Source organism: Phalacrocorax carbo, chromosome 4 (genome assembly GCF_963921805.1).
Source record: "Phalacrocorax carbo chromosome 4, bPhaCar2.1, whole genome shotgun sequence".
NCBI lineage: Eukaryota > Metazoa > Chordata > Aves > Suliformes > Phalacrocoracidae > Phalacrocorax > Phalacrocorax carbo.
The window spans coordinates 51,294,818-51,308,224 of record NC_087516.1 but is presented as its reverse complement, the minus strand read 5'-3'; the positions used below and the strand labels follow the sequence as shown (position 1 = coordinate 51,308,224).

At 39.8% G+C, this 13,407-nt stretch overlaps 1 protein-coding gene across 1 annotated transcript in view; it reads right to left on the bottom strand.

Annotated features, from left to right (window-relative positions):
- MMRN1 (multimerin 1) overlaps positions 1 to 9,165 on the bottom strand; it is a 45,837-nt gene extending 36,672 nt beyond the window's left edge. The window contains exon 1 of the mRNA XM_064449953.1: positions 8,529 to 9,165. Within this exon, the coding sequence (XP_064306023.1) occupies positions 8,529 to 9,061 (533 nt within the window). The 5' untranslated portion in view covers positions 9,062 to 9,165. The remainder of the gene's footprint in view (positions 1 to 8,528) is intronic.
- Positions 9,166 to 13,407: the final 4,242 nt, after the last annotated feature.

Here is a 13,407-nt window from a genome sequence, read left to right as displayed (position 1 = left end):
TGGAGCCGGTAGAAGCCTTGCAAGGAGAGGCTGAGGTAGTGGGGCTTGTCCAGGCTGGGGAAGGGAGGGCTTTGAGGGCATGATCCTATGGTTCCGTGAACCTTCAATCTTTGCTTATATATTTATCCTCTTTGGTTCATATGACTGTTCTTCTAAATACAGTATGTTAAGAGCATTCCAGTAGGTTAAGAGCATTCATATATAAAAACATTTCATGACATGGTGTGGAAGAAATAAAATTTTTCTATTTTGTTTTTAAGCTAGGATCTTTCGTAGTCTGAAAGATTTTTATAGAAGGATCAGAGTACAGACCTTGAATTTAGGTTGTATAAAAGCACATTGCTGAGGTATATTTTCAGTTTGCTTTAAACATCCTGCTAAGTCTGGGTGCAGAGAGATAATGTTGACTGATACAATGTAAAAACTCAGATTATAGGGATAGAAAGAATCCTGACAGGGTGGTTTTTGCTACTGCATGGGAGACCAGGTCTTGGTTTCAGCAACTTCCTTTGAACTCCACTAGGTGACTACAGAGACCTCTTCCCTTTGTGATACTAGTGATAAAGACTGTACTTTTATATGAACATCCGGCATCTTTTGAAATTATAAGATCTAGTTCAAACAGAAATTATAAACCTGAATCAAAATTGTTTAATATTTTTAGGTTCACTGCTCAAGCTTCCTTTGTTCTGAATCTACTAATTGCAGCTGCAATAAAAATTCAGTACGCATTAGGGACTGGCCATAAACAAATCAAATTGGGAAATCTGTTTTACATGCTGATTGAAACAGAAAACCTGGACAGCCTCTGAAAAGTGCATTTGATGTGCAATATAATATAGTATGTGATGGTAAAATATGTTATAGGATATGTTTTAAGCCTGAGAAACAGCTGACTTGTTGACGCTAAAGTACCAGGTGGGGGGAGTCATACCATCGGTTTAATGTGTTTTTTTTTCAGGATTCAGGGTCCTGACATTTTGTCCTGCCTATTACAAAACACAAATTCTACCCTCATCACACATTTCCTTTTTTTGTATGCACAGTGCTGAAGCCTTGGACTGTGAATAGACTCTTTGTCTCATCCAAGTTTTATTTACTGTTGTGACCCATTGTGCATCCTACCTTGTACTGCAAAAATTAATTCACAAATTCCACTTATCTAGTGGTTTGCCAATCTATTTTAGCATTTTAAAAGTTTTCTTCTTGTGAACCAGATCAGCTCCTTTAGACCTTATCTCCCTCTCTGTGTTCAGAGCCCTTCAAAACAATGAAGCTTTCCCAAAGATAGAATTTAGACTTTTGAGAAAATATCTACTAATCTGCTTTGAGAAACATCCAGTAAAACACATTTGAAAAACCCAGAAAAACTGCTCTTTAAAAGGGTCTTAATTCTTTATTTTTCCCCCTGGAATATAAATTTATTTTCTACCATCTAACTGACACAGAATACAAAATTCACTAAGCTAGTTCTGGTCTAGTTTACTGTCACTGCTTCTCTAATGACCTTCAATGGTACTGGTTTTCACTGGTTCATTAGTCCTTTTCCAATCTACAGACAAGGAGGTTGCAGTATGTCAGTAATGGCTTCTCCACTTTGAGAAATACTGACTTGAAAAAAAAGCCTTTATAAGTGACAGAATGAAATGTTAAAAAAGAAGATCCATCCCAATTCCAGGGGTGAATGTTGTCCTTTAATCTGTTTATAGTGTTGTTTTGGACAGCTGCTCTTTTTCTTATTTAGCTTCATTAAATGGTTAAATGCTTTGCCAGTTGCTTTGTACCTGATTTGCCACTTACTAGTGCAGAGCTGAATCTTTATGCTGTCACTGACTGGTTTCTTAGGGGGCTCTTGAACAAAAAGGGTCTGCACCAAAGTCCATGAAATTCAAAGTGATGTTTTTCCCAGGCTTTTCCTTGTGACCTATGGTGTTACTTACCATGTGTGTAGTACAGACTAGATGCGCATGGATTTGGCAGAAAAATTGTCTTTTGAAAGACTTGTATGCTCTAACTGGCAACACAGATAATGCCTTTGGAAACATATGGGGGCACCTTGCTCCTGTTCTTTTCCTTGCCACACCTACTCCAGGAATTAGTGTCAGTTTTCTAAAATGTTAATTATATTCAGATTTGTAAGAATGCATATTTTTTGTGCAGACTTGAGCAGATGTTTCTGGTCTACCTTAAATGAAATGCTGCAAAGAGTCAAATGTTTGCAGCAGCTGGAGGTAAATCCTAACACTGTGTCCAGTTTGTTACAGTAATCCTAACCTATGCAGTAGGGTGAAGAGACTTCAGTAGGGGTGGAAAACAGTCTGTTCCTAATCCTCGCTGTTCCCATGGTAGATAAAAACAAGAGCAAGAGGAAAGATAAACATGAGCATTAATGCATTAGTTAGTGTAATGAGATGAGCGGAGACCTTTCTTTTATACATTAAAAAAATTCAGAAGTCATCTGTACAGTAGTGCCTTATCTAATCTGATCACAGAAAAACTAAATAACCAGATTCTGAGGAGGCTAAGAGAAAAAGATGCTGGGGCTTTTTGTCTTTTATAAGCACCTGGTGAGTGTCTCAAAAGCAACCTGGGTGGAGATGTGATTCTTTTTTTTTTTTTCCTAGAGCTGTTTCCTCTTCTACTGAAAACAGTCTGTCATGACACTGCCTTGCATCATCGCTGAAAGGCTGCCTCAGAAAACCAGAACTTTAGATTTTGTTATTTCCTGAATTTTATCTAGTTTTCCAAAACTATTTTATCACCTCCAGCTCAGAATTGTATGGACATGTGTTTACCATTTCTTCTCTCCCTGAAAGAAAAAATATCCTAAAAAATACCTCTCTAGGAGGTAGTGCAAGCTGGGTAAACAATCTCCCGCAGTGGCTCCTTCCCACCCAGGTACTGGAACCGCTTGAAGGGTGACCACCACAGTGGACCAAACAGATCCTATAATTCATTCTGTGCATGGGACATCAGCAGTGGAAAATATTTCCTCAGTGCATGGGGTATAGTAGCACTGATATAAACAAAAAGTCCATGAATCGCATGGACCTTGTGCAGCCCTTGCCCTGTACTGGTACTGCTGTACTGGTACTGCTGTACTGTTGCAGTAGTACCTAACCTGCACCATGCGGTAAGGTGTTTTGCTACTTCACATCAGCAGTCTCTGTCATCTGTTAACTGTTTTACTTCTGTGCTCAGCAGAAGGCAGCACTGATCTCTAAATACTTGCGTTAAAATTCTCTTTAGACAGTTACATTTTCTTGGTACCATGCCACGTGCTTCATTATGGAACTGCATAATTATGTCCTCTACCCCATTTATTCTGTGGATAAAATAGCAATAAAGTAGTAAATTAAGCAGTGGGTGAATGATTTGCTTTGGTCTTTAGGACTGCAGAGGGAGTGACACTGCATTCAACACACATAGGAAAATTAGATTGTGGGCTTACAGCCAAGCGTCAGAAGTACGTTCAAGCTGCTGCTGGAGAAGAGGGGCTCATTGAAAAGGTCTTCTGCATGGCTGGAATACTACATTGCGAGGGCAAAGCAAGCACTGCTTGTCAAACATCCTCTCACACTTAGCCACCAAGGCAACCTAAGTACCAGTGTAAAAGGTTCCTTCTTCCAGGTCATAGTGAATATACCTAGTGAGGCAGAAACCTAAGCCATGCGTGACTTTATTTATTGTAAATGCACAGTGATGCAAAATCTTAAGAAACCGATTCAAGAATTGTTCTCTTTGCTCCATTAAAAAGTGACATGATCAAAAGAGACTGTGACTCCTGCATTCACTAGGCAATTAAATCAGGTTTCTATGTGTCTTGTGTATTTGAACCACTGCTGAGCTTAACCGTTCGTCATAATTTGTCAGAACACTAGAAACTCTACCAAGCTGATAGAGGCAAAACCCATTTCTGGGGAGAAATGCAGAGGTCTGGTCATGAGAATGAAATATTTCAGCAGTCCTACCACATGTGACAGCTAAGCAAATCTGTCCCTGGTACTGACTTTATTAAACCCTTCTGTGCTTAGTAATAAAATACTGTCACCTCACCACTACCCAAGGTAATGGCAGGGGAAGTGTATGAAGACTCTCAGCGGATGCATGATAATTGGAAGATGTGTAATACACACATACTAAAAGAAAAGAGTAATGTAGAGCCATCCAAAAATGTGGAGATAGTGTGGTTAATTTACAGCCTGAATGAATGTCTCATGTATTCAGGAGCTGCCTTGAATAGTAATCACAAAGATTAGGTTCAGAATGGAAGGATGAGAGTGCTAGTCTCAGGACTCAGCCTCAGGCTCGCTCCGTAGGACCACTGTTATTCAAGCTGCTTTATACAGTGAAATACTGCAATCCTCTCTCTCCACAGGCTAAAAAATATGTATCTCACATGAACTCAACTAAAAAGAATGTATCATCAGTTTTCTTCTTTGACACAAAATTGGTGCTCACATTTAATGTCACTGAACTTTGGAAAAGCTCCCTCTCTGCTGCTGAAGCACAGGTCTAGTTTTCCAGCATTTCTTTATTCATTAGTATGGATAGCATGAAAATTTGAAGATAGGTAGTAATAAAAAAAAGGTGCTTTTTTTTTTCTTAGAGACATAAACCCTACATTTTAGAACTTACATCAAATTCATACTAGGAGTGAAGAAAGTAATTTTCCTTCAGCTCAGGCCATTCCAGATGTGCTTCCTAAGAAGTTTCCTTATCCTTCTGAAAGCTCAGGTACAGGTCCTCCCAGAATGAGGGATACCTCACCAAAGAAACCACTCTTTTGAAACGGTTTGAGAGCAGGTAGCTACAGAATCCATAAATTATGTCCTCCTGTACCTGTTCTAAGCTTAACTATAAAATTGTTCAATTTCACTGCAAAAGAACAGGATTTCATTGCATTTTAATTCCAGCAAAGAATAAGAAAGAGTTTAGTGTTTTTAGCGATAAGGATACGCCCAATATTTAGCACTTAAAGTACCACTCCGGGATGTGATATAGGGGGGCTCAAAGCCAAGCTTTACTTTATTAACAGCAGAATCTTGAATCTGGAGCCTTTAGCCCTACTGACTGTACCCTTCATCAGGTGACTGCCTGGTGTGGTACATCTCTGCCCTCAGAAGTTCTGCCAGAAACTGAAAAGCCAACCTGAGATGAGTTTTTTAAATAAAGTCATAGTCTTTGGCAAATATGGTTCTGTTTCAGTAGGAAAAAAAAAAATTATTCTGATGGTTCTAATAGCATATTTCTTTCAATAAAATGCGATGGAAACTTATCACGACCCTGATGGCACTTGTGGGTCTTATCCACCCTGAGCAGCCTGACCTGGGGTCTCCACCCATCCACCCTGCCCATGGGCTCAGGTGCCCCAGTGAAGTTCAGCCCGTGGCTACATTGCACCTGCGCCAATCCTGACCTCCAAGCTGACATCCTGGCCTAACTTTGACCAGATTCACTGGGCTGCGTCTTACCCTGATCGCCATCACCTGGCCTGATCCTGACTCACTGGTTTGCCTTCCCAGCTTCATCGTGGCACTGCAGCATCACCATGGCTGCGCCTGGCGATTTGAGCTCTGGGGTCATACTAGCTGCCATATTTGGGTGTGTCCTGCCTGCCGCGCTTGGTGGTTGTCAGAAATATTCTTCAGGTGCAGACTTTGAAAAATCCATGAAATATTTCTAAATCGTGCTCTTCTGACATTTTAACAGGAATTTTGCGAAAACAGAATGAACCAGAACAACGTTTTTCTAATCTAGTTCTAGCATGCATGTGATATGTGTGCATAATATTGTCCTCAGATAATCTAGGGTAGAGATAGCAAAGGAATTATTTTTGTAATTAAGCCAGTAAGGCACATGACTTCCTTCAGAAAGGGCTTTTTGGGTAATTAAGCTTGTACATTGGGCACATATTATACCTTGCGGGTAATCTTACAGCCCTGGAGACTCCCCAACAAAGTATAGGTATTGCTATTTTAAAAATTATAAATATATTAAAAAACAAATGCTCTTTCTTGTTTTGTTTTCCTTCCTCTTGTCTCTCACTGACCTCTCTATTGTTTCTTCTCTATGGAGCCTTTTAACATCAGCATCTCTGCACATATGTTAGCACAATGGGTTGCCATAAATGATTACAGAGTCATGCAGTTCCTACAAGGTCACTCAAAAATTCAGGCTGGAATACAGACTATAACCAAAGAGTTGCTTTAATTCAAAGTAAAAACAAAAAGCAAATTGTGCTTCCAAATTTCCTCAGAGGTAGTACACTTTGCAGCTACGAAATCTGCTATTGACCCATTCGTGCTGTGCTCATTGATTAAATGAGTAAAGCTCAAAGAAAGTTGCATGTCTTTATTTGAAGTTTTACAGCACGTCTTTCACTTTATTTGCAATAAAGATGCAACATTTTTTTTAAATAAAACATATGTTAGAAATGGATAACACCTGCACATAATAAATAAAAATGCTTGCTTTCTTATGCATAGTTTCTCAGGAATAGCTTTCCAGGTGTTTCACAGCAGTGATCAGTAACTTTACTGAAAAAAAAAAATGTGACTTTATTATTCATCCAGGTCTAATTCATAGGGAAAGAGAGACAGAATAGTAACGTGACTCACTTAAGTCACAGTCCAGGTCAGTGGCAAAACTGGAAGAAAAGCTCAAAGCACCTTAGCTGACTGTAAAAACACTTGTATGCAGTAGGAAGACAAGGCTTGTAACGTAAGAATCTTAAAGTGAAAAGGATTGAGGCACACCTAGAACTGCAGGCACTTACTGGAGAGAGGCTATGGAGCCTAGCAGTGTGAGAAAGAAAGTGAGGATTCAGCATTCTGTTTTATGTTGGGGTTTCATGCTGCTACGCATTCCTGTAACTTTGATATGCAATCCTAGCTTTATAGCTAACTTGCTCAATGGACCCAAAAAATAAAAAGACCTTTATGCCTGTTGCACAGCAGGTTGCTCCTCGACCACTCATGAAATACAATGCTAGCCAATATAAGAGTTGCATCTCTGCAGTTGCAACCACATCCTATTATGATAAATAAAATATGAGACCTTGTTCACCAGAGACTAATCTTCTGCTGTCAGTATTTATATCTTATGTAAAAGGTAGAAACAAATCACAGAGTTCTTCTGAAAATTAATTTCACTTGAATACTATTCTGGAAAAAAAGCTGAGAAAGCTAAAGACTCTAAGGTTAGCATATGTTAAGACCTATTTTAATGGAGATGCAGTTATCAGCTCTGATGGGTAAAGAGAACCCATTTAACTCTGGTTAACTCAGACACTCTGCCAAACACTGTAATAAGGTGTTGTAACAGATGACGTTCACAACTGAAGGAGTATGCTAGGAAAGTTATCTGGGGAACACAGCTGTTGGCTGGGGTGTCTCTTCCAAGCAGAGGCAAAGGACTCCTTTCCTTTCGGTCTTTGTGCATTATTTCACTTACACGTGATCCAAAACGTGCTCAGGTCAACAGGAATCTTTTCTTTGAGTTGAAGGAACATTAGCTCTCGGCCACACAGAGCAAGATAATTGTAGGATTATTTCTAAGGGTGATTTATTCTCTTTTGTGTGAATTTAAGTGAAAGATCTTTTCCTCCTTTTGGGTGTTAACATTTGGGCAAGTACTATCAAAAGAAGAAATCTGTATTCTGAAAGCCCGCTCTCCATAAATACTATGGAAAACAACCCATCCTTTGTGTCTTCCATTTTCTAACAGTAACTGAACATATATCAGCAATTAAGTGAACCTTGCAACATCTCTAAAGTCAGCATTAACATCCCCATTTAGTAATGTTAGCATTACTAGCATTACGTAGTTTAGCAAGTTAGCATTAACATCCCCACTGAAAATTGAAGACACTGGGATACACAGAAAACAACCGAGTGTTCCAGAGCTATAAAATTAGACAGTACAATCTGATATATTCTGTTATGCATAGCTATTAGGTATTAAGTTATACAGTTCTGAATGCACACTCGCCTGCAATTCCACTTTCCATAAGTTTTTATCACAGAATAAGGTATTTCAAATTGTCAGACATCAATGCATTTTGTACGCTTAATTGCTTGTATTTTCAATTTAGTGGAGAAGTTTACAAACACTATCATTTTTAATGGATTCCAAATGAAAAATGCATTTGCAATTTCTTTTACCCACAAGAAAAGAAAGAAAGAAACAACAAAAGTTTACTGTGCGTAAACCAAGGAGGTATCTATTGTAGTCCTTTCCTACCCATACGTGATAATGACTTTTCTGTTGGTTTTGAGATATCTACCCTGAGGAATAAAATATTGCAGCATTTACTCTGTTACAAATTTATGATTTTGACTGAGTAAATACTGCAGGTCTGGCCCCTTGCTTGTTTTAGATGGTCGTTTTTAAGCTCAGAAAACAATTTTACTGAAATAACTTACTGAAATGACTATAACTTTTGCCAATTATTTCACTGAGAACAGGAAAATTACCATCCCTAAGCAGTACACAGGAGACAAGAATAAATATGTAACTGTCCTTACTTTCCCCTGGTAGTTTCAAAGCCGGATGCTTTGGAGTTGGTGTCCTGCTGGGTGCTGGTGATCCCAGTGCTATCGGATGACAGCTTGAGAGATCTGTTCCCTGTAGCTGTATCCTGGCTTGTAGTGACCTCCTGGAGAAGGACCTCTTTAGCATTGCTCTGTAGAGATGTCCTTTTGTTGCTAGATGAGCTTCCCATCTTATTTTTATCAGAGTCATCATCACTGTGTCCGTTTGACTGGCTTGCAGGGGTAGAGGTTGTAGAATTGGAGGTTTTCTTCACTGCTTTCATACCCAGAGTCTCTCCTGAAGATGCAAAAGGAGGTCCCTGTGAAGCACTCGCTTTGGCAGCTTGGATCTCAGAATGGGATGACCCCACAATTGTGGTCGGAGATGGAGTCAAGTCTGAGTGACTTGTCCAGGTTTCACCACCCTGGCCTGTGGTCCAGAGCTTTCCTGGAGTATTAAATCCAATGCTGCCACTGTGTAAGTGCAATAGAAGCAGCAAGAAGATTATCTGCTTCATTCTACTCATTTATAAATGCTACAAGTTATCTCACATTTATTTCTCTAGCAAGAAATCCTGTAGCTTCTCCCTCCTCCGGAGCTGCTGCTCATACAGTGAGCCTACCCAGAGGATGCCCTGGCAGGCCTTATTTTTGTAGAAAGGAAACAGGTTTTGGTGTTTCAAAACTGACTGAGGAAGCCTGGTTTCCTGTTTCTGTGGATTCCTCTGCAACCTGTGACCCCTTGGAGAGTGGGAGCCTACAGCCTTTGTGGGAGGAAAAAAGAAGTTTCTGCAGCAGGCGCAGGATAAAGATTAATGGCACAACAGAAATGTGGAAAAATATGTACTGTGAAGTAATCCTGAGGGATAAAACCTGAAATTATTAGGTAATTTCCCTTTCACATGTACTTGTACAGAGAACAGAAGTGACTTGTCGCATGTGCCCTTTGGATGGTTCATCCTTGTGACCTTGTTATTGAAAAAAGAGTTGGAAAAACTGGTGTGCTACATAAAGCTGAAAGATTGCTGTCTTCTCATTTTGTCTGAATGTTTAAGCACACTGCTGCCAAAAGTGGGGAGATGATAAGGAAGAGGTTCACAGTGTATTCATTGTTGTGCACACAAGCCTTCGAATGTAATCATTTACCTGTAGGTCATTGGCCATTTATGCCGCATCCTATTTCTATAGTTCATACAATGATGTGTATGAACTATTTTTATAACATTGCCCATAGGTGTCTGGTGTCATTTCAGATTCTCTAGGGTACGAGGAACACCTACACGGGCCTGTCAGAGGTGGCATATGGTCTGTGTGAGGCATGTGCCCTTCCGGGGCAGGATACTTGAGGGCATTTCAAATGTTGTTAAAAGCTTACAAAGGGGCAACTGGATCCCATCCTAGATCTACATTGACTGTAACTGGAGTTTAGACACCTAGTTCACATGCAGATCCATATTTATGAACTTCTAAATCTGTATCTCTAAATCTGCTGGCTGAATCCTACCTGTAGACATGACAGTAAGGAGTATCCTGAATCACTGAGCCCATTCCTTCCCTTTTATTGCATACTTTCACAATTAATTCATTACTATTAATATTATTCTAAAACAACATTAGTTGCAGCCTAAACATGATATTGGTAACTTTACATGCAGAAAAGATCTGGGGAGGTGGATGTTCGGTATAAAGAGTAAAGATAATTTTTTACACCAGAAGGGTAGATGAGTACTGGAGCAGGTTACCCATAGAGATTGTGGGATCTCCATGCCTGGAGATATTCAAAACCTAACTAGACAAGACCCTGAGCAACATGATCTAAGACCTGCTTTGACTTGGGTTTTGGAGCAGATGACCTTTGGGTGTCCTTTCCAATCTATATTACTCTATGAAATTATGCGTAGTAGCTGCAAGGTTGAATACTGCAGTCAGGGAAGAGGAGAAGGAATCTTTCCTCCTCTGCTGCCATTCTCCAGCTCTCTGAGACTCAGGAGAGTTAGCGTCTTGTTGAAGGAAAAGAAAGGGAAAAGGTAATTGCTGAAGAAATTGCATAGAGAAATGTAACGTGAAATTTTAAAGTAGGAACAAAGCAGTAACAGAATAGATTTGTCAGGAACCAAATAGATCTGAGAGCGTATTGTCAACCTGTTCAAAAACCCTCTAGCCACTGACACAAGTGCTGCCCTAAGGACTACGGACAATGCATCTATGAAAGCAGCCTTACACACCTGAAAACAGAACAGCATCTCCTGGACATGCTTCATATTATTTGAGAATCACCCTTTGTCAAAAACAGAAGCAAAATTCCCATTCCATGGAAGTTTGGTGATTAACATTGATACCATGGAAAAACTGGTAAATGACTTGCAGTTCTTTTCAGAAGATACTTTAAAAAAACCAAAACTAACTAACAAAAAAACACAAACAACAAAAAAAAAACACCAAACCAACCATGGAGGTTAAACTGCTAGCTCTTACTGCAGTCAAGTAAATATCTTGTGATGGCCGTTCCTGTTTTGAAAGGTTTGGATAAAAGTGCCTTGCTTTCAGTTTCCAGGTGATAGCCCGGCCTTTTAGCTGTGCTAAAGGGTTGGGTTTTCCATTTGCTATGATTTTATTTTCCTGTTTTATTGTCTTGGTAAAGTGTAGGGTTCTACTGTGCAAGTAAGAGAGATGTGATTTTGTGATACAACATGCGAGAAAAGAAATGCAGTTGCGCTCCCTTCTGGAGACTTTATTTACCCTCTCATGTTCATAGTGAAAATCTGTAAATGCCCTTTGTACGTTGGACACAGGAGACAGTCTGATGAACAATCTCATTTAAAGGCTAAAAAGATATTTCATGTGAGCACTTCTCTTTTTGAGATCTATATTTGAAATTTTTAATTAATATCATTACCTGAATTAGCATTTGTCATCCCATATTTTTAGAAATCCCAAGACAAAATGAAGGGTAAATTAGTATTGACTGTATTTGCAAATTAAATGCAAGCTAGCTTTAAAAAAGAAAAATCACAGCAGCTGCATATGGTGTTTATTTATGCAGAGTGCCTAATAACAAAAAAAGCTTAGATTCTGCTTTGAGTTACTCCACTGCAAGTGTTAATTCTGCCTCTAAAGGCAGGGAAGCAACAGCAGATTTCCACCAGTGCAGAGAAGAGCAGCATAGAAGAGTCTGGCTTTTGGTGGTTGGTAGATTTCATTACAACAGTGTTTATTTCCTTGTCTGAATACTCCAAAATGAAAATTTATTGTCAATATGATTTTATTAGTACATGTCTGGGCTGTTGATTAAAAGACAAAAGTATTTGAAGCTTTTTTTATTTAGCAAAGCAATCTCGGGGCTTCAAGAATCTCAGGATATCCATTTTCAGATTGCTGCATGCTGGATCTGAATCCCAAGCTCATTCATATTTCAGCGTTAGTTCACATCCAAGTGCCCCTTGTCTCAGTGCAAACTGAACCTAGGAAAAGATAAGCACTTGGATGCATTTGGTGAAACTTAGGTAGAAATGGGTTCAAAATTAGCCTGAAAACTCCCACTCAACATGCTGCTTACTCCCTTATGCATAAATCCATAGGTGCCACATTTTTTCAGTTAGTTGTGTATCAGTGTTACCAAAATCCCTGCCTGTTCGGCTGGCCTCATCAGCTTTTACTGAAAGATTTAAAAGTTGACCTTGGAGTAGAATTGCATCTCAAGTGCCCGGTCTATATTAAGTGTCTATCCTGGAGCCTCTTCTTACGCTTCTTGTTGTACTCTTTCACCCAATGAGTCTTAACTTTTATATATATTGGCACATTCTTCAGGAGTCATGGAGAGTCTCTCATCTCCCATGAGAGCACAGGATGGTAAAAGAAACAGTTTCCTGGGAGGTGGAAATAGAGTTTGAAGATGCAACTGCACTCCTAGGGGACATTTAAATCAGTAGGCTACATTACATAAAAGACCAATACCCTTCTGCTCACAAGAGTTATCCCTGTTTGGTACTGTGCAAGAAAGAATAGTACTTATTTCCAGGGTCACAGCTGTGGCTCTCCAGATAAGGCGAGTACTTTACTGAAGCCTGAGGAAGCTGACCAAAGGCTGGGATTTTAGAAACTCTTTTAGATTTAACATCTGCTGATGGCACAACACTCAGCACTGTGACTTCAGACAAATCCCTGCTCATCTCATTGAATAACCTGAACCATCTTCAGAGACTTTCAACTCTCCCCAAGCACTGTTAAGGGAGCATCAGCTTTGCTCTCTTCTGCATTTATTAGACTGCCACAGTCATTTTGGCAGAGCTACTGTTGATTCTCCAGATTATTTAGTAACTTCTATAAGATCACCTCTGCTACACAGCCATGGTCTGTCTAACAGCTCTCTATCATCCTCACTCTTTGGGATTTACCAGTAGTAAAGCTGTCCCCAGTCTTAGTCAGAGTAGCCCAAATCCACAGAGGTTAGGCACCCCAGAACTGTCCAGGCCAAGGACTGCACAGCCAGATCATCTTCTCTACCTATGCTGCAACAGCAGCTGTAAAATGCTGCTCAGACCATGGGCTGTATGCCTGCTTAGCACCTAGTGTTTCAAGTGATGTGGTAAAAAATAAGAGTTTCTGTGTGAGAAAGCACTTCATTCCACTGGCATTCCTACTGCTGGGAGAATTTGGTTCTCCCTTGCTCCAAACAAAACATTTGTATTTGAGGTAACTTCTCACTTTGCTTGCAGTGCCTCTTGGTACCAGCTGAGCTGGTCCAGTGAAAAAACCACTTTGCTTTCTTCTGTCTTATACAGACAGGATAGGGAAGCACTAAAGATGTGAAAATAGACACATTGGGATCAGGAAGAAGAAATCACTTCTGTAGTCACTCTGCAATGACGCAGGA